The 25,483-nt window shown below is 37.5% G+C and overlaps 2 protein-coding genes across 4 annotated transcripts; both read left to right on the top strand.

The window, feature by feature from the left end:
• The first annotated feature begins 1,224 nt into the window (after window positions 1-1,224).
• Window positions 1,225-15,441, top strand: phf8 (PHD finger protein 8). Of its 3 annotated transcripts, none has more exons than XM_077218449.1 (23): window positions 1,225-1,566; window positions 2,505-2,631; window positions 2,783-2,890; window positions 2,986-3,071; window positions 3,986-4,106; window positions 4,356-4,516; window positions 4,622-4,763; window positions 5,052-5,238; window positions 5,403-5,565; window positions 5,712-5,799; window positions 5,888-5,994; window positions 6,107-6,198; window positions 6,779-6,868; window positions 6,950-7,255; window positions 8,212-8,303; window positions 8,402-8,568; window positions 9,589-9,674; window positions 9,750-9,868; window positions 9,992-10,308; window positions 10,419-10,514; window positions 10,592-10,701; window positions 12,848-13,229; window positions 13,314-15,441. In XM_077218449.1, the coding sequence occupies exons 3-23, from the start codon at window positions 2,793-2,795 to the stop codon at window positions 13,400-13,402; spliced, it is 3,099 nt and encodes a 1,032-aa protein (XP_077074564.1). In that variant the 5' UTR covers window positions 1,225-1,566; window positions 2,505-2,631; window positions 2,783-2,792; the 3' UTR covers window positions 13,403-15,441. The 3 variants fall into 3 exon arrangements, with proteins under 3 accessions (XP_077074564.1, XP_077074565.1, XP_077074566.1); XM_077218451.1 differs by having other exon boundaries at window positions 1,425-1,566; window positions 2,505-2,517; XM_077218450.1 differs by lacking the exon at window positions 2,505-2,631 and having other exon boundaries at window positions 1,274-1,581.
• Window positions 15,442-16,057: 616 nt separating this feature from the next.
• troap (trophinin associated protein) lies at window positions 16,058-23,565 on the top strand. The gene is made up of 16 exons (XM_077217964.1): window positions 16,058-16,194; window positions 16,401-16,475; window positions 17,080-17,299; window positions 17,573-18,095; window positions 18,228-18,358; window positions 18,555-18,603; window positions 18,780-18,919; window positions 19,032-19,095; window positions 20,127-20,257; window positions 20,340-20,391; window positions 21,837-21,904; window positions 21,989-22,087; window positions 22,179-22,286; window positions 22,383-22,692; window positions 22,896-23,071; window positions 23,171-23,565. Exons 2-16 carry the CDS (start codon window positions 16,420-16,422, stop codon window positions 23,243-23,245), a joined length of 2,202 nt encoding a protein of 733 aa, XP_077074079.1. The 5' UTR covers window positions 16,058-16,194; window positions 16,401-16,419; the 3' UTR covers window positions 23,246-23,565.
• Window positions 23,566-25,483: the final 1,918 nt, after the last annotated feature.

Genomic DNA, 25,483 nt, shown 5'->3' with positions numbered 1-25,483 from the left:
CCCCAAATATTCCAACAAGTGGTTTATTAATATGGCTTTTCAATGTCAGATTTTTAAAGACTTTAATTTTTGTTCCCCCTAATCTTGAATATTTGGTGACTTTCTCCAAAATGTTTAAAATATCAAACAGTAAAAAAGTAAATAATAATTAATAATAATTATTATTGTTTATTAAAAGCAGTATTAGTAATAGTTTGCTTATTCAAACAGTAACAAACGCAAAATGTATAATAATAATAATTAGTATAGTAGTTTTGCTCATTCAAACAGTAGAAAACACTAAATGGATGGATGGATGGATGGATGGATGGATGGATGGATGGATAGATAGATAGATAGATAGATAGATAGATAGATAGATAGATAGATAGATAGATAGATAGATAGATAGATAGATAGATAGATAGATAGATAGATGGATAGATAGATAGATAGATAGATCCAACCATTATTATTAACTACAAATTCATCTCAAACTGGCGAAGATGTTTTAGCTACATCCTTCAACATTTGTCCGATGTCTCCATCTGCTGGACAACAGACTCTAGTGTGACGTCACTCAATTGGTTCTGGATACTTACTCATTTTTATTTATGGATTGGTCTACATTTTGGAAAGAATATACAGTATTTAGCTTAAATCGTCCACATAATAACTACTGCTTTTTGCCTCAGACATGATATAACAGCCCTTAAGAAAAGTTACAAAACTAAAACTATGATAGCATTTTTGGCAGTAACATTTTAGATTCCTGATTTAGAAAATCCCTAGCAGATGTATAGTTTCTACATTTGTGTAGGCTATATATATATATATATATATATATATATATATATATATATATATATATATATATATATATATATATATATATACGATAAATTTGTAGTTGTAGCCTATATTTTTTAGGGTGTTTTTTTTCGTAAATGAACACGTTTTTTAATACGGTTACTTTGAGCTAACCATGGTGATGGTTATAAATAAAGAAAATATATTTGTAGTTTCTATATTGTTTAAGCTGTTATTTCTCATAATAAACACGATATCCATTTTTGGAAACAATGGTTACATTAAGCAAACCTTGATGAGGAGCTATTCATGGTTTTATACTTAGGCTACTTACTCTACAAGAACCAACCAAATAAATAAAAAAATAAAGTGCTTATTAAATAGATTTTCCCCCCATTCTTTTGGTTGGGTACGGGCTCATCTGAAGTCTCTGCCGTCCGAAGGAAGACCGACAATGCGAAGCAACTTTATTGTTCCCTCTCCCGCAGACAGTGGTCGCTGCACGGGCGGATTGGGATGGATTTATAGCAAGAGAAATCGCTGCGTTATGAATTTCATAAAATCTTTGCTTCTCGGTTGTGGACTGTATTCTTTCGAGATCTTGCCAGATTTGTTTACTCACTCTCCTCTGTTGAATACGTAAGAACGGAAGAACTGTACGGTTTTTGAAAGCATCTTGTTGTTTGTAAAGCAGGCCGCGCAGTCCTCGGATTTTCCAAAAAATTCGTCCGGCATGGTGCGCTCGGCCTTTGGGACACTCGCGGCATTTCACACCCGGTAAGACCCGATATTGCGCGCGCTGCAACAAGTCCTTTTGTCTTGCTATGGGTCGTATAATCTCAACTCCATATTTCATATTTTGGTTACATTTTAGGTTAGATTAGTGAGTTTGCTCAGTAACGAATTGTTATTGCATTGTAAACACAAAGATTCATGTAGTTAGACGTTGACGAGCATGCTATAATATTAGCAGCTAAGCTAGCTATCAGGTCTTATGTTTCAACAAACTGTTTTCACAGAAACCTATCACAGACCACGTTTCTAAACACTTCCAAAAACATTTTTTTTTAAATTTAAAAATCCGAGGGATAAAATTAAAATAAGTATGCATTGCAAATTATAGCTTTTATACTTACGTTATAGTTCGCATCGTCCCAGTGGAAGTCAGCTTTATCTCTGGAGCTCTAAACTATACGATTTTAGTTATACAAAGATGAATATGTAGTGTTTATATTATTATTTTGCTAATAATTTGATTATTAATTAATTATAAGTGTCGCTTTCATAAATGTGTAGTTTTACCACTATAATGCATAAAATGTATAAGTGTTATAACGTTAACTCTAATCCCAAATAACGTTACCTCTCAATCTCTAACTCTCTGTAAATGAGCTACAGGACCATATATAGGGATAATATTTAAAATGCTGTACATCATGCAGTAGGCTATGTAGTTTGCGCTGTTTGTCTTCATTGTATAGAGGCTTGTTTGAGAATGAATAGGAACTTGCTTATTGTGAGTCTGTTAACCATAATAAAGGCAACTTGTGCATTTATGTGATATTTTAGCCAAGCAGATCAATTAGTTAACTGCTGACTAAAACAATTTTTTCAGATTTTACTATTTAATGTGAAGTGCACTTTTTTCTGCAGTTTGGGTACAAGAATGATATTTCTTATTTTTCTCAGCAAATTCTCTTTTGCTCTCTCAACAGGCGCCGAACCATGGTATGCACCTAGCGCCCAGTTCGACTGCAGTGGTCGTAGTAGTGAAGCTTTCTAATTTACGATTGACTGAGAGCTGTTGTCACTGCCAGCATACTTCATATACAACACTCTACTGTAAATATAACAGTCTTTACAGCACTGCAAGCTGATTTGTGAACCGCTCTGAAGTGAAGTTGACTCCACAGAGGCAACTAAGTGAACTGTGGTGCCAAAACAGAAGCAATACCATATTATTTAAGTCTTTTTTATATTGACATTTGGCCAGGGACTTTAGAATGGCATCTGTTCCCGTTTACTGCCTGTGTCGTCTCCCTTATGATGTCACCCGATTCATGATTGAGTGTGATGTTTGTCAGGACTGGTTTCATGGCAGGTGAGGTTGCCTTTTGTAAATTACAATTCAAAACTAATTTTTTCTGATTAAAATGATTTGTATTGTATTGTAATTTACTATTTGATCTTCTGTAGTTGTGTTGGAGTGGAAGAGGACAAAGCGGCAGAAATTGATCTGTATCACTGTCCTAACTGTCAGGTGTCACATGGACCCTCTGTCAGTAAGTGTGGCATACGTCGTAAAATATGTAAACATTGGCTAAAGTTATTTTAAAGTCGTCATGAAAATTAAGTTCTGATAGTCTTTTCTCTCCTATTGAACTGTATGTCCATGTAAAATGGCTTATTGAACAAGAAAAAATTTAGGGTGGGACTTAATTTTGTCACTTGCTATTGCTGTGTCCCACCCTCACTTTTTGATTAAAGATTACGAGGGCACATGAATTAAAAAAAGTATAAATGATGTGCAACAATAAAGGATTTAAAATAAACTGCAATATTCCCTAAAAAAATGAATTGTCACGTTAGTCAAGCTCGCATCAGCTGACTATCAGCTGATCCACGTCTACCTATAGGAATACGACACCTATCACTTTATACATATATAAGCTCCTTCAGTATTATCAGCAGCTTTCGTTTTTCTCAGGCGCTAATTTCCCTCCTCCATCCCCAGCTCCTCCTCTCATTAGTCAGGATTTGGCATTCTGATTACCCCTGAATCAGACAAAAATTCTCTAATTATGTTGTACATTAAAATTAATGAATGAAATCTGCAATACATTAATTTTGGTTCGGTTTACCCTAAGGGGGGTTATTGCTGCTCTTATCCATGCTAGGCTGCATGTATGCGCAGGGAGTTCTTGCCCAGAACAGAACCATACCACCAATCCTAACTGTATGCTAATTGTCAATCGTATTTGACGATAGTGGTCCTGACAGAATTGTTATTTTGTTGACCTAACTTTGTTGTGATAATTAATCAAGCTCAACGAGTAATAAAAATAGACAGCAGAGCCATTTACACCCTCATTGTGAAACACAAACAAAATACAATTTTAAACCAAGAAGCTCAGAATGGACTAGTAAGCCTATAAGCTTGCATGATTGGTAACTATGATATCTTTTTCTCTCTAAGTGCGCAAACGACGGGGGGCTCCTAAGCATGCTGATACTAGTGTGGGGAGAGAATCAGGACGACCTGTGAAGACAGGCAGTGCTCAGTTTGTCAGGGAGCTACGCAGCCGCACTTTTCCCAGGTATGGTTTATTCATGTTATCTCTTACTGAGTTACAGGACACTTATTGCAAGGTCAAAATTCGTCTGCAAGGTCAAAATTCGGCCACTATGTCACTCTAACTCAGATTAATTTAGCTCTGATCAGACTTGAAGCGATGATTCATACCACTCAGCTTGGGTTTGCAGTCTCTGGTGTTATTGGATTAAAAAAATGTTTTGAAAATGCACAGTGATGAGTACGCTGATATTTTTAAATGTTTGTATTTAAGTGCTGATGAAGTCCTGCTGAAACCAACCGGGGCCCAACTCACCGTTGAGTTTCTAGAGGAGCGCTCTTTCAGCGTCCCGGTCCTGGTCCTCAGGAAAGATGGCCTGGGCATGAATCTGCCCCCGTCGTCCTTCTCCGTATCGGATATAGAGCATTATATTGGTAAATAACTCTAATCACATCTGCAGTGCCATTCTGTGCTATGTTTCCGGTTGTATGTTTGTGAAAAAATAGATAGAAATGTAATGTCTTACAATTGTGTCATAGGAGCTGACAAGGAAATTGATGTGATTGATGTCATCCGCCAAGCAGACCTGAAGATGAAACTGGGAGAGTTTGTGGAGTACTATAACAGCCCAAACAGAGACCGAGTGCTGAATGTGATCAGCTTAGAGTTCTCAGATACCAGGTGCTTTTTGGGATGTTCTAATTTAATCTGAATGTTTACGGCTGTAGCAGCGGTGTATTGGAGTCAGCATGAAATAAAAATTCTGTTTTCTAAATTGGTAAATGAATCATTACAGCATTTTTTTTTTACCTTGTAATTTTAAATTTTTCTTCCCGTAAGAAAACTAAGAAAAAAAATATTTGTTGCTATTTCAGCTGAATTTAAAGAGTTAAATTAAAGAATTTAAAGGCACATTTTCCTAGCGGATTTATCTGTGCAAACTGTAACAGTTTTTGTGTCTGTTCTTAGGTTGTCAAATCTGGTGGAGACACCAAAGATCGTGAGGAAGCTGTCATGGGTGGAGAATCTCTGGCCTGAGGAGTCTGTCTTTGAAAGGCCTAATGTGCAGAAATACTGCCTCATGGGAGTGAAGGACAGTTACACAGACTTTCACATTGACTTTGGAGGAACCTCTGTGTGGTACCACGTACTCCGGGTCAGTTATTCTCTTTAAATCGTCTGCATTACATTATCTGTGGAGACGGTTGGAAATGTTTCTATGCATTTGAGAGGAGTAACTGCATTTCATTACTATAGAAAGCATCATGCTTTGTCTTCCAGACAAAAGAGGTCTTATATATTTGTTTTTATACATGCCAGGGTGAGAAGATCTTTTACCTAATTCGTCCCACTGCTGCTAACCTGTCCCTTTTTGAGTGCTGGAGTTCATCCACTAATCAGAATGAGCTGTTCTTTGGGGACCAGGTTGACATGTGCTACAAATGTTCAGTTAAGCAAGGAAACACCCTCTTCATCCCAACAGGTACGATGTCTGTTTCTGCCAGTAGTAAGATGCACTGGGATTAATTTCAAAATAAACTTTTTGTTTTGATATCCTGTGTGACTGAGAAACTACATTTAGAATAATTATGTTGATTCTTTCTTTGTTCCTTAATTGTTCGCTGTCAGGGTGGATTCATGCTGTCCTGACCCCTGTGGACTGCTTGGCATTTGGGGGAAATTTTCTACACAGCCTCAACATTGACATGCAGCTTCGGTGAGATAATGCGTCTGTTCATCTTCTTACGCTAAGCAGTTGTGCTCTGGGCTTTTTCATTGGTCAATTTTCCCTTTCTTTTCATCAGAGCATATGAGATAGAAAAGCGTCTGAGCACGGCAGACTTATTCAGGTTTCCAAACTTTGAAACGGTGTGCTGGTATGTTGGCAAGCATCTGCTCGATACCTTCAGAGGTGAGGCTCCTCCTCATAAAGCAAATGGATGTTTTCTTTACTGCTTATTTTTGTTTTTAAAACAACAGTCTTTCATGTACTTTCATTTTTCTGTTTTTCCTATCCACTTAAGGTCTGAGAGAGAATCGACGGCATCCTGCCACTTATTTGGTCCACGGAGCCAAAGCTCTCAATAATGCTTTCCGTAGCTGGACACGGAAGGAAGTAAGTTTAATTATATTACTTGTAGGACTTGTGATTAGTACGGTATATACCCATGATTTATTCATATATTTAAAGTCAATTGAAAAAACAAAACAATGAATCAGTTCAACCATGAATCAATTCAAACTGTTTAATTTTTTTTATTTAAAAATTGTAGTTCAATACACTATGTGAATAAATATTGCTTATATTTGGAGCCTATAAATGAAATATTAAATATATATTGTTTGTGTTCTTTTAGTGAAAAATGCAAGTGGAAAACCAGATTTGTCTGTATTTTATGTATTTTCCAGTGTAATTCGATTGGGTGTTTGGCTGAAATTGTTTCTTCTTATTGTAAAAACTCGCTTTTTAATATTAGATTTGCGTTGAATTTTATCGAAAGGCTAAAAAAAAATATATAGGATCATATCACAAAGAATATCATATCTGTCAAATAGCCCTGAATTGGATACTAAATTTATGTAAAATTTATGTTTAAAGTATTTGTTTTACCATTGTTTTATACCATCGTAAACCATTTCATTGCAATTATTTGCGATGACACAAAGCTTATGTTGGTTGTTTTTGTGATATTCAGTCCCTGGCTGAGCATGAACATGAGATACCGGAGACCATAAAGATCCAGCAGCTAGTGAAGGACTTGGCCAAGGAGATACGGCTGGTTGAGGTGAGAGTAGCTCTGGCCCAGATTTTCAATGAAAAAGGTAGATTTATGTCCTGCATCTGAATTTTGTGTCTCTTCTTGCAGGATATCTTCCAGCAGAACATCGGCAGGAGTGGGGCACCCTTTGGTGGCTCTCAGGGTCTTCCCTCTCCTCACCCCAAAGCTCCATTGAACACATCCTTCACTTTTGGCCAGCACCCAGGTAAAAAGAAAGGTCCCAAGCTGAAGGATGGATTTGGAGGAGTGGGCGTAGGCCCTCCAGGAGCTAAGAAAAAGAGTCAAAAGGGCAAAGAGATAAAGACAGAAGCCGGAGAGCTGGACCTACTCGAGATTCATACTAAACACACGCTCAAGAAGTTCCAGCCAGGGTGCAAACTCAAAAAGAGCAAGGTAGAATTTCTAAAACATTTATATTTATTAATCATTATAATGTTTATTACATTACCATTTAAACATTTTGGGGTCAATAAGAAATGTTTGTTTGAAAACCAAAAATGAAAATTCTTTCATCATTTACTGACCTGCAAGTTGTTCCAGAACATGAATTTCTTTTTTCACAAAATAAGATATTATGAAGAATATGGATAACCAAACAGTTCATGGGCCTCATTGACTTCCATAGTATGGAAAAAATTACTATGGCAGTCAATAGTGTTCTTTAACTGTTTGGTTTCCGACCTTCATTAAAATATCTTTTTTTGGGTTCAGCCGAAGAAAGAAATTCATACAGGTGTGGAATAACTTGAGGGTGAGTAAATGATGACAGAATTTTCAGTTTTGGGTGAACTATAAAAAAAATTATATTTCAAAAAAATATATTTCATGTTCTTTTAAACTATATTCAGCAAGATCCTGAAAAAAATGATCACTTTCCACAAGAATATTAAGCAGCACAACATTGATAAAAATAATTGTTTCCTGAGCATCAAATCAGCATATTAGATTATTAATTTGATATTGATCATATTGGTTTCTGAAGGATCATGTGAAACTGAAGACTGGAGGAATAGCTTTGCCATCACAGGAATAAACTACAACAAAATAGACATTCAAAATATTAAAATATGTTTAAAAAGAAAACCTTATAATTAGTAATATAATAATATTATTTAATTTGTAATTTGGAAATGTAGCTTTGGTGAGCATAAGACATAAAAACATTTAAAAAAGTACTGATCCCAAACTTTTGAACAGTTTAATAATCATCATAATACTTTTTATATATTCTGTCTAATATAGTATTACATTGGGTTCAAATAAAGGATGTTCAGATATTTTTTTCATTTTAAAAACTGATTGATGGGAATAAAGCTGAAAAAAGTACAACATTTAATTTGTCTTTTCAGCTCGAGTTGCCTGATGACTGTCTAGATGACTTTGAAGAGAAGATCAACAAGAGCAAGCTCAAGCTGGTGCTGACTAATGGAAAGATACAAGGGTAAAACCGTTATCTTCACCCATTTCCCTGACACAAGTATTTTTAATGTTATGCAATGACACCCTTACTTTTGACATCTCTTCTTCTTCCTGTCTTAGGAAGAAAGGTCGTGCTGGCAGCGCAAATGGAGCCGGGAGTTCACTTCAACAGTTCCAGCCCCACATGGCAACTTTGTCCGACTTTGATTCTGAAGATGAGCTTCAGATTGATGAAACCCCTCCACCTCGCCGTAGAGCATCTCTACCAAGCAAGAAGAAATTAGCTGGTAAAAGATTTCTCCCATTTATTTTTTTTGTTTTACTAATTAGGTTAATTTAAAGGATTAGTTCACCTCAAAATGAAAATTTCCTAATAATTTACTCACCCCAGTGCCATCCAAGATATCCATGTCTTTCTTTCCTCAGTGGAAGAGAAATTAAGTTTTTTGAGGAAAACATTTCTGGATTTTTCTTCGAATAATGGACTTCAATGACAACCAGCGTTTTGAAGTCCAAATCAATGCAGTTTAAAAAGGTCTTTGAAGTGCTTCAACGGGCTGTGCACGATCGCTGCTGAGGAGGAGGGTCTTATCTAGCGAAATGAAAGGTCATTTTAAAAAAAAATATATATATATATATACTTTTTTACTACAATTGTTCGGATTTAGCTGATCTGCAACGCGCCGGGAACTACGTCATCACGTTGAAAGGTAACTGTCGATGTCGCGGGCGCCGGCGGAAGTACCGCCCTACTGTTTACAAAGCGACCAATAAAATTTGAACTATCCTCCTTTGCATGGTCGAGCGGGGCTTCCGCCTGTGCCCGCGACATCGACAGTGACCTTTCAACGTGATGACGTAGTTCCTGGCACGTTGCAGATCAGCTCAATCCATATATATTTATATATATATTTTTTTTATATTTTTATATATATATATATATATATATATATATATATATATATATATAAATTTTTTAAATGACCTATCGTTTCGCGAGATAAGACTCTCCTCCTCAGCTGCAATCGTGCACAACCCATTAAAGCACTTCAAAGACCTTTGAAACTGCATTGATTTGGACTTCAAAACGCTGGTTGTCATTGAAGTCCATTATTCGAAGAAAAATCCAGAAATGTTTTCCACAAAATACTTAATTTTTCTTCCACTGAGGAAAGAAAGACATGGATATCTTGGATGGCACTGGGGTGAGTAGATTATTAGGAAATTTTCATTTTGAGGTGAACTAATCCTTTAATAACATCAACATCTTTGTACAAACTAATATTTGGCTCAATGGTCTCATTAAGGTCTACCAAGGAAACTACCCCGGGCCAAACCATGCAGCGACCCCCACAGAATCCGTGAGCCAGGAGAAGTGGACTTTGATATTGAGGTATGCAAGTCTCTTTTAGGCAAGCTTTAGATTCATCTCTAGATGTCACTTGTTTTGAATCTTGTTGTTAAATAGGAGGATTACACCACAGATGAGGAGATGCTCACAGTGCAAGGTGTGAAAGGTGGAGCAGGTGGGATTTTAGACTTGCTGAAGGCAAGCAAACAGGTGGCGGGTCTCGATTCTGCACTGAGGTAATTCATACGCACACTTTATATACTGCATGCTGGCGATTATTAGTCTTTATCCCATAGTGAGAGCTGTAGATGTTTGTTTTTTATATTCACTTCTGCTGCTTTCTCTTTGTGTTTATCAAGTGAGGAAGCACCAGCCTCCCCCAGCACCCGTGATGCTATCCAGGGGATGCTCTCAATGGCCAACCCTCCATCTTCCTCATCTTCTTCCTCCTCCTCCTCTCCTCTCTCTATCTCCGGAGGAGGAGAGATGCTGGGGCTTTTGAAGGAGAAAGGCGGGAGAGCTGGCTGGATAAGTGGAGTAAAGAAGAACGAGAAGAAGTCCACCATTCAGAGGCCAGGGAAACGGCCCATCAAGCGTCCAGCACGGCATCTCAGTGATGAAGAAAGCTTGGATGAACAGGAGACCCTGGGTACCTGTTTTAAAGACTCCGATTATGGTGAGTTCACAGATTGTTGAATATTTGCACCAGGGTTGTTAAAATGCATAGCAGAGGAAATGCTGCGAAGCAGTGATTCAGTTTAAAAGAGCATTTCTACTCTTCTACAGTGTATCCGTCACTAGAATCTGATGAGGAGGACCACTTAAGCAAGTCCAAAATGAAAAGAAAGAGAAACTGGGATGATACACCCTGGAGTCCTAAAGGTAACAGCATGAAATGAAATTTTTGTAGCATTTTATTTCTAAAAATTTCTGAACATCATTTCTTCATACGTCTTCAGCCCGTGTGACCCCTACACTGCCCAAGCAGGAGCGACCGGTAAGAGAGGGTGCCAGGGTGGCATCTGTTGAAACCGGGCTTGCAGCTGCTGCTGCCAAACTGGCACAACAGGTGAGCTTCTGTTCCACGCTATGCCAGAACCTACAATTACGTTGGATGTGTACCTTTTATGAGTGTTCATTTTATCTTTTCAAAATATCCTTTAAATTTAGTCAAGTCGTATTCATTCAAGTCAATCATTTTACTGTAAAATGTCATCTAATTAATTAGTTTAGTTATTCGCTGTCTGTGTTTTATGTGTTTTAGTACATTGAGGAAAGAGCGTGTTCACAACATGAGCTACGTATTCTGATTAGCGTGGTTTGATTATGATTGGATTATTTGAAACAATCAGATATATTTTTGTACAAATTATACACTATGGCAATTATACACTATTGTTTAAAGATTTGGGGTCAGTAAGATGTTTTTTTTGTTTGTTTTTTTTGTAGAAAAAGTCTCTTATGCTCATCAAGGCTGCATTTATTTATTTATTTAATCAAAAACAGTAAAATTAAAGAGACCGTTCACCCAAAAATAGAAATTGTCATTAATTACTTCCCTTCATGTCGTTCCAAACCCACAAGAAGATCAGTTTTACGATTTCTTTATGAACTTTTTGAAGCATCAAAGTGTCAGTTGCGTAGCTGGCAAAGGAAGGACAGAAAGCTCTCAGATTTGATCAAAAAGATCTAAATTTGTGTTCCGAAGAAAGTCTTATGGGTTTTGAACAGCATGAGGTCAAGTAATTAATGACAGAATTTTAAGTTTCGGGTTAACTATCCCTTTAAGAAATGGTATTACAATTTAAAGGTACACTATTGGCGCATTTCCACTGGATGGTACGGCTCAGTACGGTTCGGCTCGGCGTGGCACGGTTCGGCTCGATTCGGCTCGCTTTTCCACTGCGTTGTACGGCTCGGTTTGCTTACGCTCGGTTGCTTTTCCACTGCAGTTAGTACCGCTTCATAGTGGGTGGGATTATGACTGATCGTTATAGTTTATCCGCTCCTCGGCAACCAACAAGAGGAACGTCTGTGCTTCTCGTCCACTGACCACGATTCAGCCATTTCTTGTTTGGAAGTTTTTTTTCTTCAAGCAAGTATTTTTTACAACAGGTGCTACAGCGGTGGCTGATACTGGCTATTTAAATCTAGCGGGTTTGATGTCTCGCAAATACAATGACGCTGGTAGTGACGATCCTGTCTGTCTGACCAATCACTGATCTACAGTGCTCCACCTCACATTTTTGTATCGGTACGGCCGAGCCAAGCCGTACCGTACCATGCAGTGGAAAAGCGCCAAAGCGTGCCATACCGAACCGAACCGTACCGTACCATGCAGTGGAAAAGCACCATTTGTAACTTTTGGCCCTCTAGCAGTTAAAAAACTCTGTTCAAGAGCAACGTATCGCAATTAACCTGTTCAATAAATGCCTTACTCACCTGTTGGGTATTAAAAACGCCATATCCACATCTTCTTCACAACATTTCAAACAGTCTCATTTCTCACTGTCTCCAAAATGCCAAGCCAATGTCGATTAATTTTATTACAAGCTCTGTTGCATTCTTTTTTGTCAGCAGACTCTAATCTGTAAACTATAGATTTTTTGGAGGTTTGAGATTTAGCTGCTCGATGTCAACCTTTCTTGCTCATTGTGACAGCTAACCTATGCCGCTCCCACACCATACACTAGGCAAAGTAGCCAGAGCAACTTTCCTGTATTTACAGAAATGACGAAACATAAACGGGCGAGTGACCTCGCAAAAACCATTCCATCAGGTCTAGAATATAGAACTCTTATAATAGGCTTACCATAGTGAATCAGAGTTAGACAAAAACACATTTTGGAAGGATTGATGATGTATTGACTCATTATTTAAATTTTGGTTATTTTGAACAAAAAAAGTTACATAGTGTTCCTTTAAAATACAATATTATATATATTTATTTATAGATAAATATAATTTTGTCCTGTGTTAGCATTTTCAGCATCATTACTCCAGTCTTCAGTGTCACATGATCTTTTAGAAATAATTCTAATATGCAGATGTGGTGCTCAAAAATAATCTATCATCATACATGTTGAAAACTTAATATTTTTTGGTGGAAGCCATGATATTTTTTTTGTAGGATTCTTTGAATAGGAAGTGCACAGCATTTGAAAGAAAGAACAGCAAAGGATTGAAATAGTAATCTATTGTTGCTTTAATATCAGGAACAGCAGAAAACCATAACCAAGAGAAGATACACCAAGAAGAAGGTCTCTCAAGAGAAAGTACATTCTGCAGCGGCCCAACTCCACCGTCAGCCGGACTCTCCACCCGTGTCTCCTCCTCTGCCCTCTGATCCTCCTGTTGACTGCATAGTTGAAGAGAGGAGAGTGGAGGTGTACTCTGCCAGCCTGCTGGACCACGAGTATACAGCAGGACCAGGTCCGTTCAGCCCTGGAGGTCCAAGAGGAAGTGGTGCCATGGCCCCTGGCGTGTTCCTGACTTCAAGACGCCACTCTCTTTCTCCCCAAAACAGCAGCAGCTACTCTCCCTCTGCTCCCTCACCCGGAGTTCTGGCAACTCCAACATCAGCAGGAGCGTGTCAAGGTATCTAGAATTACAGCACAGTACCTTTAACGTGGATATGCTTGGAATTACACTGAAATGTTATCTCTTGTTTCTTTCTCACAGGGAAACGTCCAAAGAAAGGACTTGCCACAGCTAAACAGAGACTGGGAAAGATTCTGAAAATACATCGAAACGGCAAGCTTCTCCTCTAGATTGATATGGAGAAGAGACTGCAGGGAACAATAGAGGTGGAGAAAACAAATGAGGATAAGAGGACCTGAATGATAATGGAGTAAAATGATGTGACTGTTTTATGGTTTTATGGTTCTGCTTGACTGGTTTTATTTGCTTCATCCGGGTGAAAAGTGAAAAGAACAGTAACTTGCTGTGAGAAAATTCAAGTGAAATCCATTTAACATGTTTTTTTAGAATAGAAATTCTATTTGAAAAGCAAATGGAGCTAAACAGACGTATACATTAAACAATTAATGGATACCAGTCAGTAATGGCTGTTTTGCTAAATTGTTATTTTTTCCCAACATTTTCAGTGCTCCACCTCTAAAAATGTACACCCCACCTAAACCCTCTTTGTTTCATTGTTAATTTTTAGTTTTAACATTGTTTATTTCTAGAAAAAAGCTGAATTATGAGGAGCACTTGATGTTAGATCAAATTGCCTAAGGCCATCGGAAAAAAGGACAAGAACATTGTTCAGAAGATGTTTGACTGGTTTATTTGGAAATTTGACTTCCCAAAATAGTTTTTTGGTCTGAATTGTCCCATGGAGGAGAGGAGATCTAATTCTTCAGTCATCAGATCATCCATTCTCATTGCTATTTGTCCTAGTCTAATCTCCTCCTAAAGCCTTGCATATTGTTTGTTTACATGCTTAATTTAGTGTGTGTTCATATCAAATTGTTTTATACCATAGAAGGCAATTTGATACACCATCGTAATTGCTGTAGAAGTCCTGTAGTAACGTCTCTTTGCTTGTTAAATAATGTTTTTACCGTAGTTTACTAACTCATTTTTATCAACAAATGTCTTTTAGATGTGTATATATTTTATATAAGTTTGTCTTGTTTTGTTTGTTTGTTTTCCACTCAGCATGGGCAGTATAATGTCCTGCCACCATTTGGCCATGGTTGTCTTGTTGGCCTTTCCATCTATAGTACAGGTCCGAGTTTAATTAGGGTCGAGTTCAGTGGTACACATTTTAGTAATTGTAAAGAACATGGAAATTGGTTTTAGAGCAATGTGAGATCTTAAGGCTGATTTTTGTAGGTTCAGTGTATATATTTGATGTTTTATTTTATTTTTTTCTGGAAAGAAACAAATTGCATTGGAATCTTTCTTGACACATCTTGTACAAAACTACTCATTTGTTTGGGTAACAGCATAAGAGTTGTTTAGTCAGTTTTATTTGTATAGAATAATTATGCTGTTATTTTTCATTGATGCTTATGATATTGGCAATGTGATAAAGTTAATGTATTCTATTGCTATGTCAATGTTATTGTTTATTTTAACCCCCCCCCCCCCACACTTATCAATAATATTAATTGTATTGTCGATATACTTTAGTTTTGCTTTTTATATATATATAAATACTCCATTCTAGAAGAGTTAAATATAACATTTTCTTGTAATTTTAATGTAATGTCAACAATACTTTTTAAGTCTTCTCCCTTGACCATTATGTCCATAATCAGCACCAAAAATATTGATAAATCAATGGGCCAGTGTAAATATTATTTTACCGTATTTTTTTCTGAAAATGTCAGATCTTCACCCTGCCGAACTGTCATGCCATCCGAATGTGATTAGAAACTTGTTTTAAAGTGGTTTGTAGAAATTAATTTTGAACATGAAAAAACAGAAGACAGTTGTTAGAATATCCTGTGTAAAATTTTTTAGACATTATTTTCAGATGATTCTGGAAATTTAAAAGGATATTTCTGGAATATTTTGAGTTTTTTGTACATTTGTTTGATTTGACTACTTCTTCACATCATCTCTAAATGTACACTTATATTTTACTAAACATTTGTGCCTTCAGTAATGTCCCAAACATAGCAACCTCTCTTACTGAAACTTCTACTGAGACACTAGTCAGGATCTCTAGAAATTGACAGTGAAAAACAGGAATGATGTGAAGCAAGCTGCTTAACAAAGAAAGTGTTAACAAAATCTCAAAATATAAGAGGACTGGCTTTTAAATATGTTTTTTTATTAAAACACATTTAATTAATTTATCGTCTTGAGTTAATTGTGTGGATTTTAGGATTAAGTTATCCTTTAACCTTTTTCTTGTATGTTGAAGTTTATTTTGAACAATTAATGTTGATCATACAGTTCCTCTCAGGGTTTATTTTGTATCTAATATCATTTTGATAGAACAACAGTAGTGTTAGGAGTAAACATTCAGGACCACTTAAAAACCAAGTCAAATTTCAACCCATTTAATATTTATAATTGGACGTTGTCTTTTGCAATTGTCACCACCTTTGGTTTTTGAAACGGCTTGAGCAGTTTTTTCCAAATGACCTGTTATTAAAAAATATTTTTTAAAAATTGTTTGGATTTTTTTTTCTTTATAAGCTTATTTTCATCATCAAGTCTCTCACGCGCTTAGTGGGTCAACTCAGCATTTACCCGCTTCGTTGTCTCTTTCAATGTTTTATATTTCTATTGTGTGCCAGTCTCCAGACGTTAAAAATAATGAACCCATGCAAATTGAACAAATGGGAGTCACGTGATTTAAAGCCGCATCTCTGTTGCTATAGTGGTGTCAATGGCGGTCACTTATTGGCTGATAGCACGTCTCCGTCAGCCAGTCAAAATGCGCGCTTTTTACAAACTACTCCGGAAGTCAATACGCTACTGAGCATACAGAGCATTTTCCCTGTGCCAGTGAAGAGTGGTTTGATGCGGAAAGTCCTGTAGCTGGAAAATAAAATAAAATAAGCTGCAGTTTTTAGATATCGCTTAAGCTGATTTCCTGGTACGTATGTGTGTGTTAGTAAAAATATATTCCTACAGATTTATTCACATGAATACATAACAACTAGGTACGAAGAGCTTGCATAGTACTTTGCTGTTTTCTGATGCTGCACATTGCTATTGTGTTAATTATGATTGAGCGAACACTTCTACGTTAAGGAAAATTTTTCATTCTTATTATTAATCTCAAGATCCGTCTTGTTACAGGTACTGAATCCCTGTCGAGATGGCGTCCTCTAACCCTCTGCGAACCCAGAACAGAAGTCAGCAGGATCAACCAGGGTAAGTGAGCTTATCATTCACAGTAACGTTAACGTTATATCAGCTTTCTCCCCAAGAACCGGTGCATTTAAATGTCACAATATCACTTCCCTAATTGATTATTTGACGGAACATTTCAGAATAAATTTTTTTTTAATGTCAATGTTTTTTTGTCAATGTTTTAACAGTTTTAAATCTGTCTTTAATCAATTTATCAAGTCATTTTGTAAGTATATGGGTGGATCTTTCTACACTTGTCAAGAAATGTCCATGGCAAGCAGTGATATTTTAGGATCTTTGAGATACCATACCATCATAGTTTTTATTTATATTCTGAATTTTTATTTTTATATTATGTTTTCACTTTAATCTTAGTTAAATTTTTAGTAACTTTATGTCTATTCTTTCAATTTATAAAATTTTATTTCAGTTTGTTATTTTAGTACATAAAGTTAAACTAAATGCGACAAATAATAAATCTTATTTGACCTATTTTGCATTGTAACTATTTTCACTACAATTAAGCCCTCAATTCTCATTACTATAATGGTTCTTGTACTGTCTTTATCTTTATTTTATTTTAATGATGATTAATATTTGATCCATTTATATTCAATGCAATTAGGACCTTGATGAATCAGGAATTGAAGACTAAGCTCAGTGCTTCCTCCTTTAAAAGAGGATCTGAGAATCTGGACCCCAATGCTTCTTCTGAAACTGGAAAAGGAGTCAATAAACTGAAAGCTGTCAGCAGACTTCCAGTCCTCGCCAAATCTCTGCAACCGGTCCTAAGTGAGCTCTCCCAAAATCCCAGTCTCAACAGATGGGAACAGAGGCCTCTTACGGTAAGGACAAGCATTTCTGATCATTACACAAATCTGAAATAAATTACAATGTCTACCAAGCAATTTTAAAGGAATAATTTACCTAAAAAATAAAAAATCGGACCACATAAGTATTATTTATGTGATATTACAGTATCTATTACAATTTTAAATTACAAAATATTTGATCTTATTTTAGCTTTATTTTAATTATTGAAAACTTTTTTTAATCGTTTTAGTTTATCAATAACAACACTGCTACAAGCATAATGATTGCACTTTTTTTGTCCCTAGGGTAAAGCGCAGAAAAAAAGGACTTGCACCAAACCCATTCCTTTCAATCTGTCCCAGTCACGCTCACGTGGTCCGAGAAGCACAGACATTCCTCAAGAAAAAGCCCCTCTGACGCATTCTGCACGACTAACACCTGTGGAAAAAGTGAGGAACTTAAATCCAAGTGCCAAGACTGAAACTCAGAGCCATAAGGCTGCTACACCAGGTGTCCACAGGGCTCCAGTAAACAAGTCACAGCGATTGCTGCCTGATAGTCATGTAGAATATGTTGCATTAAATAAAAACTTCACTGATGTTCACCCACCTTCACAAGAATCCACATACTGCAGTCACACTGATTTAAGTTCACGTTTAGGTAGCATCACTCTTGTACAATCTAAGCTTCCTGAAGACTTAGGTTGGAGTCATTTATGTAAAACTTCACTTGTTAAAGTAGATGTTAATTCTGATAATCAAGCACCAAAGGACAAGTACTGTTTCCAAACTGTCCCTTCAACTACAGAAAGCCATGTAAGGACTAAAGGTGAGTGGCATACTATCAGATCTTTTCTCATTGTGTCAATCCATTCAATGTTCAAACTCTTAAGTGTTTATGGTTCTTTGTTCCATTTGTTCATTAGTTGTTTATCATTGATGTATGTGCATGTGAGTACAGGATCATCATCAAATCTTCCATCAGCTGTACGCAATGTCCTTCCATGTGAGGGATCGAGTGCTGTTGGAGGACAATGCATGATGCTGCGTTTATCTACCTGCCCCCCTGGACTGGGAACCTCCAATCATGTGGTTAGAAATTGTAGAAAAGCACCGTAATGAAACCAAATTGTTTGCTGACCCTTCATAATGATCATGCCAGTTGTCTTTTCAGTCTAGTATGATGATGTAATGTTTAATATTTTGCTCCAGATAGCATTGTTGATCTGTATGTTTCTGGATAGTTGGTACTCATGTGTTGTTGTTGTTGTTGTTGTTGTTTTTTTAGCCTCAAAGAGTTGTGAAGAAGAGTCATCATGGGGTTGAGGGCACCGCAGGTTAGTTCACCTTTAAAGACTTTTGCCCCCGGTTTTTACAGACAAGGCTTAAGCCTAGTCCCAGACTAAAATGCAAGGCCTAATACTGACGTAATCTAAACCTTGTCTGTGAAACCAGGCCCTATTTTTCTCACTGTCCATAGAGGGTGAGCTTTGTATTTTCCTTTCATTTCAAGACAAAACTGGGCCGTTTTCCCCTGACCCATCGGCACTACGTAGTATTCTACAGAGTGATGGAATGAGACTGGAGGAGCATGTTGGAGCAACACCCAGAGTATCAGTCTGTCCCACTGGCAGAGGAACTTCTGTTTATTCAGTGAGTCCAGTCCAGTGAAATGTCATTCACACAGTGATTATGATATTATACTTCTAAATGGTCCATTTAGGCAGAATATGTTGTGAAATAGACATGACCATGTCCACTTTAGGCTCAAAGAGTACCTGTCAAAAAGACTCAAAAAGAAGCTCCAGCAGAGGCCAAAAGCACTACAGGTATGTATTTTTGTTCATCATAGTGATCTTAGCAGGACTATTTAGTATTATACAGTAGCATTCAAAATTTTGGCGTCAGTTTTTTTTTAAATGTTTTTGAAAAGACTCATGCTCATCAAGGCTGCAGTTATTTTCGAATACAGTGTATTCTATTTTACAGAATACAATATTTGAATACAGCGATACAGTAAAGTTATGAAATGTTACAAATAAATTAATTGTAATATGTAATTTATTTCTGTAATGGCAAAGCTGAATTTTCAGCATCATTACTCCAGTCTTCAGTGTCACATGATCCTTCAAAAATCATTCTAATTTGCTCCACATATTTCTTAATGTCTTATTAGTGTTAAATATGCTTGTGCTGCTCAAAATTGTTTATTGATACTCATTGTTTTCTTTGATCAAAATATCAGCATTTATTTAGAAATCTTTTGCAACATTATAAATGTCTTTACTGTCAATTTTAATCAATTATTTCACTCCAGAATTAAAATTTCCTAATAATTTACTCACCCCCATGTCATCCAAGATGTTCATCATGTCTTTCTTTCTTCAGTCGAAAAGAAATTAAGGTTTTTGAGGAAAACTTTCAAGGAGTGTTTCAATGCAGGTTCAAAGGGCTCTACACAATCCCAGCCGAGGAATAAGGGTCTATCTAGCGAAACAAATGGTTATTTAAAAAAAAAATATATTGTATTTACTTTAACCACAAATGCTTGTCTTGCACTCTGGGTGCGCGTCCATGACTGCACGCATTACGTAATCACGTTGGAAAGCTTGCGCGTTACATAGGTGGGAAAAACTACAACTTCAAAATCGTTGACATCGTTGTTTTCCTTTTTTTTTTTTTTTCACATTCACTTTGTAAACACTGGGTCGATACTTTCGAAATATATACAAAAATATATGAACCCAAAATTTTTGTACTGTGTATTCTGTTATATAAATATTACAAAACTTTATTATGTCAAAATGATGCAGCTCTTTTCATCCCATATGATTCATTTGGATTTCATGTGATCCTTTAGGAAGTGCTGTGTCCTTCTCCCCTGACCCTGCAGCCCTGTGCAGTATTTTACTGAATGAAGGTGTGAGGGCTGCTGGAGCAACACCCAGGGTTTCAACCTGTCCCACTGGCAGAGGAACCTCCATGTATTCTGTGAGTCTGTTCAGAGTGATTCAACTTTCAGTTTTATGCTAAAATTAAGGCATTTTTACCAATGGAACTTTATTCATCTCAGGCCCAGAGAGTCCCAGTGAAGAAGAATAAACCAGATGCGGCAGCATCTCAGTGTAAGTTTCATTAGCTATGTTTCCGTCCACTTTCTTCCGGCACATTTTGGGAAATTGCATTAAAAAAGCTGGACGGAAATGCCAAGATGTGTTTAAACTACAATGGAAGCACATTTTCTGAATAAATCCCTTGATGTGCAACAAAAAACCCACATGACTTTGCCTCAACAGTGGATGTGATTGGATAACTGGACTAACCAGCAGACCAATTTCATTCCACAGCATCTCAAATGTTGGTTTGAGCATTCTGAACTGCCAGAGCCAAAGTCTGTCATCAAAATGATTTGGAATAATTCTCTCCCAGAAGTGTCTCGTGCAATTGCATCCGATCGTAAGATAACATGACAGCGTTTATTTTGTTTTGTCTGTGCGCTCTGAGACACAAGTCATTTAGGATTTGGATAAAAGAGTCAGTGGCTTCCCCGATTGCAGCAACTTACATTTTTATTGCAGATATTTTGTGCCAATTTCCAGGAAGTCACTATTTATTTTCTCTTAAAGGGATAGTTCACCCAAAAATGAAAATGCTGTCAGTATTGACTCGCCCTCATGTTGTTCCAACCCCGTAAGACCTTCGTTCATCTTCAGAACACGAATTACAATATTTTTGATGAAATCTGAGAGCTGGATCACTTCTCCATACAGGTCCATAGGCTTCTTGAGGGATTGAACTTGCAGGCCTCAAAGTTAGTACAGACATCGTAAAAATAATCCAAGTGACTACAGTGACTCAATCTTAAGTTTATCAAACGGCGAGAATACTTTTTGTGTGCAAAATAACGACTTTATTTCAACTATTCATGTCCTTCTCTGTGGCCCTTGAGTCAGTTCACTATAATAGCGTAAGCTTCTGTTGTTGTACGTCACACGCATCACACACATGACCAGCGTCGTCCAATAGTGAGCCTACGTGTGACGTAGCACTACGCTATTACACTAAGTTAACTGACTAGAGGCCAACAGAGAAGGAAATGAATAGTTGAAATAAAGTCGTTATTTTTGTTTGTTTTTTGCGAACAAAAAGTATTCTTGTCGCTTGATAAACTTAAGATTGAGCCACTGTAGTCACTTGGGTTCCTTTAACAATGTCTTTAATAACTTTTCGAGGCCGGCAAGTTTCAATCCTTTTGAAGCCTATGGAGGAGTGATCCAGCTCTCAGATTTCATCAAATGTCTTAATTCGTGTTACGAAGATGAACTTCTTACGGGGTTGGAACAACATGAGGGTGAGTAATTACTGACAGCATTTTCATTTTTGGGTGAACTATCCCTTTAAACACGTAGATTGGAGACGCTACTTGATTCAGAAATTCTTTGTGATATTACAATTTTGCCCAAAAGTAAGAATTCCAACTGTGGATGGAAACATAGCTAATCTCCAGTGTTCCTTCTCCTTCAACATCATGCTTTCATCCCTATGTCACTGTTTCTCTGTTGTGATGCAGGTGCAAATAGAACACCAGTGATGAAATGGACACCGCAGCGGGTTGCAAACAACAAACCACAGTCAATTGTGAGTGTTCTCTTGTCTTGGTTTGTATTTTTTGTTTTGAAACTATTTGTATCCCAGGCTAATGTTTACTGTTTCTATATACAGAGGAAGCTCTGTACCGGCCAAAAGATGTCCAGTTTAAGGGGCTCTCCAGGTTTGCGTGGAGCCCATGACCCCAGTACTGAACTCTTGATGTGCCATGAGGTAAAACAAGCCCATGATTCAGAACCTTTGTTGTTTACTTTATCTTTATGATAGAATGGCAGGTTTACACTGGGTGTTGATTGTGTTGTAGGGGGAGGATGTTGTTCAGAGGTTATTTGAGAACAAAGAGCAGACCGACGATGACCGGATTGACCAAGATGACGTTACTTTGCAACAATTACTGAAAAGTCATCAAACAGTATGATTGCTTTAACTGTAAAACGTTAATAAATGCATCACTGGTCAATTTTTTTGATGGTTTAAAGTAATCTCACATTGTCTTTTCCTCATTCAGGCTGAAGCTCAGTCAAGAATGAAAGAAAATTCAGATTCAAATCATTTCCACACTGAGAACATAGGCAAAAAAACAGCCCAGCCGTTCATACAAGCAGCACACAGAGGGTCAGTCATTGTTTTCTCATCAAGCCAAAGAATTGGACCAGACCGGTCTCAGGATACTCTGAAGACCACTGGAGCAGACGTCCCTTTGCAGCTCTGTGTAGACCAGCCTACATCCCATAATGGACTACCACTGCTATCAGACCAAAGAAATGGATCACAGATCAATCCTAGCTTAGACCTAACTAAACAAAGCCAATCAAAAGGTAACCATGCCATCTAATGTGAAACTACAATCAACCTTTTTGTCTGTTTTCTACCACACATTGGTGTAAATGACCATATAGGTCCAATGTTTTAATTAATGATGCTTAGGCAGACATCCTAAAGACTTTTAAGCGTTTGTAGTAGTGTGTACTGCTTTAAATGTGTCCTGATATTATGGTAATGTGTATCCATCTGTCTGTAGCTCCTACCGTCACACACTCTACTGCTGTGTCTGCTCTGCGATGGCGTCATACGCCTCTGGAGGAGATGATTCTGGATGAGGAATGTGCTACGTACACCTCTCGACTGCTGTCCTGCCCACTGCAGCCCCGCTGTGGCAACCCGGTGGCCACCACACTTCTGTTTAAAGACTGTACTGTGAGTTATTGGTCTGTTCTGAATTTTGCACAACAAACTTAGCTGGTTGTCAAGTTGAATAGCTGTTAATGCATCTTGTTATTTCTGTCCTCTCTTCAGAGTTTTTTACCCATTGGCTTGTCCTCACCGGTACATTTGAATCCAGTCCCTTCTGGTTCCTCAATCAAAGCATAAAGGCAGATGTCCCACAGCATATTTCTTGAGTAGGTCTGTGTAAAGTTATGTAATACTGTCTGAAACAGTATTTTTAGTTGCACTTTTGAAATGGCATGTTGTCATACAGTTAGATGTAACTGGTTACAGATTCCACAAGCAGCAAAGTCTTGGACAAATACAATGTTTGATGGGATTCACTGTTGACAGCGTGACTGAACGCTTTGTATACTGAACACTTTCATAACTTTTACACTGAACTTGTCACTGACTAGAAACACTATGTGCTTTCAGCTTGTCTCTTGTGTAAAGTGTATAATAAATCTATATATAAACACAAAGTTTTACAATAAGGTTTTTCAATTTGTTCGATCATTCATTCTTTTCCTGAATCATACTATTACAAGGTTCTACATGCAATCACAAATTAAATTGTATATACAGGTCCTTCTCAAAAAATTAGCATATTGTGATAAAGTTAATTATTTTCCATAATGTAATGATAAAAATTAAACTTTCATATATTTTAGTTTCATTGCACACCAACTGAAATATTTCAGGTGTTTTATTGTTTTAATACTGATGATTTTGGCATACAGCTCATGAAAACCCAAAATTCCTATCTCAAAAAATTAGCATATCATGAAAAGGGTCTCTAAACGAGCTATTAACCTAATCATCTGAATCAACTAATTAACTCTAAACACCTGCAAAACATTCCTGAGGCTTTTAAAAACTCCCAGCCTGTTTCATTATTGAAAACCACAATCATGGGTAAGACTGCCGACCTGACTGCTGTCCAGAAGGCCATCATTGACACCCTCAAGCAAGAGGGTAAGACACAGAAAGAAATTTCTGAACAAATAGGCTGTTCCCAGAGTGCTGTATCAAGGCACCTCAGTGGGAAGGAAAAAGTGTGGCAAAAAACGCTGCACAACGAGAAGAGGTGACCGGACCCTGAGGAAGATTGTGGAGAAGGACCGATTCCAGACCTTGGGGGACCTGCGGAAGCAGTGGACTGAGTCTGGAGTAGAAACATCCAGAGCCACCGTGCACAGACGCCGAATTCCCCAGGTCAAGCCACTTTTGAACCAGAAACAGCGGCAGAAGTGCCTGACCTGGGCTACAGAGAAGCACTGGACTGTTGCTCAGTGGTCCAAAGTACTTTTTCCGGATGAGAGCCAATTTTGCATGTCATTCGGAAATCAAGGTGCCAGAGTCTGGAGGAAGACTGGGGAGAAGGAAATGCCAAAATGCCTGAAGTCCAGTGTACCCACAGTCAGTGATGGTCTGGGGTGCCATGTCAGCTGCTGGTGTTGGTCCACTGTGTTTTATCAAGGGCAGGGTCAATGCAGCTAGCTATCAGGAGATTTTGGAGCACTTCATGCTTCCATCTGCTGAAAAGCTTTATGGAGATGAAGATTTCATTTTTCAGCACGACCTGGCACCTGCTCACAGTGCCAAAACTACTGGTAAATGGTTTACTGACCATGGTATTACTGTGCTCAATTGGCCTGCCAACTCTCCTGACCTGAACCCCATAGAGAATCTGTGGGATAATGTGAAGAGAAAGTTGAGAGACGCAAGACCCAACACTCTGGATGAGCTTAAGGCCGCTATCGAAGCATCCTGGTCCTCCATAACACCTCAGCAGTGCCACAGGCTGATTGCTGATTGCAGTGCCATGCCACGCCGCATTGAAGCAGTCATTTCTGCAAAAGGATTCCCAACCAAGTATTGAGTGCATAACTGAACATAATTATTTGAAGGTTGACTTTTTTTGTATTAAAAACCCTTATTTTATTGGTCGGATGAAATATGCTATTTTTTTTTGAGATAGGAATTTTGGGTTTTCATGAGCTGTATGCCAAAATCATCAGTATTAAAACAATAAAAGACCTGAAATATTTCAGTTGGTGTGCAATGAATCTAAAATATATGAAAGTTTAATTTTTATCATTACATTATGGAAAATAATGAACTTTATCACAATATGCAAATTTTTTGAGAAGGACCTGTATATATATATATATATATTAGTGGTGGGCCGTTATCGGCGTTAACGTGCTGCGTTAACGTGAGACTCTTATCGGGCGAAAAATATCGCCGTTAATCTATTCTCAAAGTTGGGTTGGGAGCTGAGCTACGCAAGCTATGATGACTTTCACCTTGATATTTTAGCGAGGATGTATACCTATTACCTAGCCGAATTGCACTGTAGGGGGTAGGGATGGGAATTGAAAACCGGTTCCACTCGAA

The sequence above is a fragment of the Siphateles boraxobius genome, unplaced genomic scaffold (genome assembly GCF_051911475.1).
Source record: "Siphateles boraxobius isolate OS27281-9 unplaced genomic scaffold, OSU_SipBor_1 77, whole genome shotgun sequence".
Taxonomy (NCBI): Eukaryota; Metazoa; Chordata; class Actinopteri; order Cypriniformes; family Leuciscidae; genus Siphateles; species Siphateles boraxobius.
This window is presented reverse-complemented; position numbering and strand designations above follow the sequence as displayed.

What these genes read in the sequence shown, in the direction of transcription:
- troap (XM_077217964.1), top strand. Translation starts at nt 16,420, where the DNA reads ATGGCGTCCTCTAACCCTCTGCGAACCCAGAACAGAAGTCAGCAGGAT. An exon ending in AAGCCATGTAAGGACTAAAG is followed by an intron (nt 18,096 to 18,227) that starts GTGAGTGGCATA and finishes ATGTGAGTACAG; the next exon opens with GATCATCATCAAATCTTCCA. An exon ending in AGAGGCCAAAAGCACTACAG is followed by an intron (nt 19,096 to 20,126) that starts GTATGTATTTTT and finishes GTGATCCTTTAG; the next exon opens with GAAGTGCTGTGTCCTTCTCC.
- phf8 (XM_077218449.1), top strand. Translation starts at nt 2,793, where the DNA reads ATGGCATCTGTTCCCGTTTACTGCCTGTGTCGTCTCCCTTATGATGTC. An exon ending in CGCAGCCGCACTTTTCCCAG is followed by an intron (nt 4,107 to 4,355) that starts GTATGGTTTATT and finishes TTTGTATTTAAG; the next exon opens with TGCTGATGAAGTCCTGCTGA. An exon ending in GGTCTCGATTCTGCACTGAG is followed by an intron (nt 9,869 to 9,991) that starts GTAATTCATACG and finishes GTGTTTATCAAG; the next exon opens with TGAGGAAGCACCAGCCTCCC.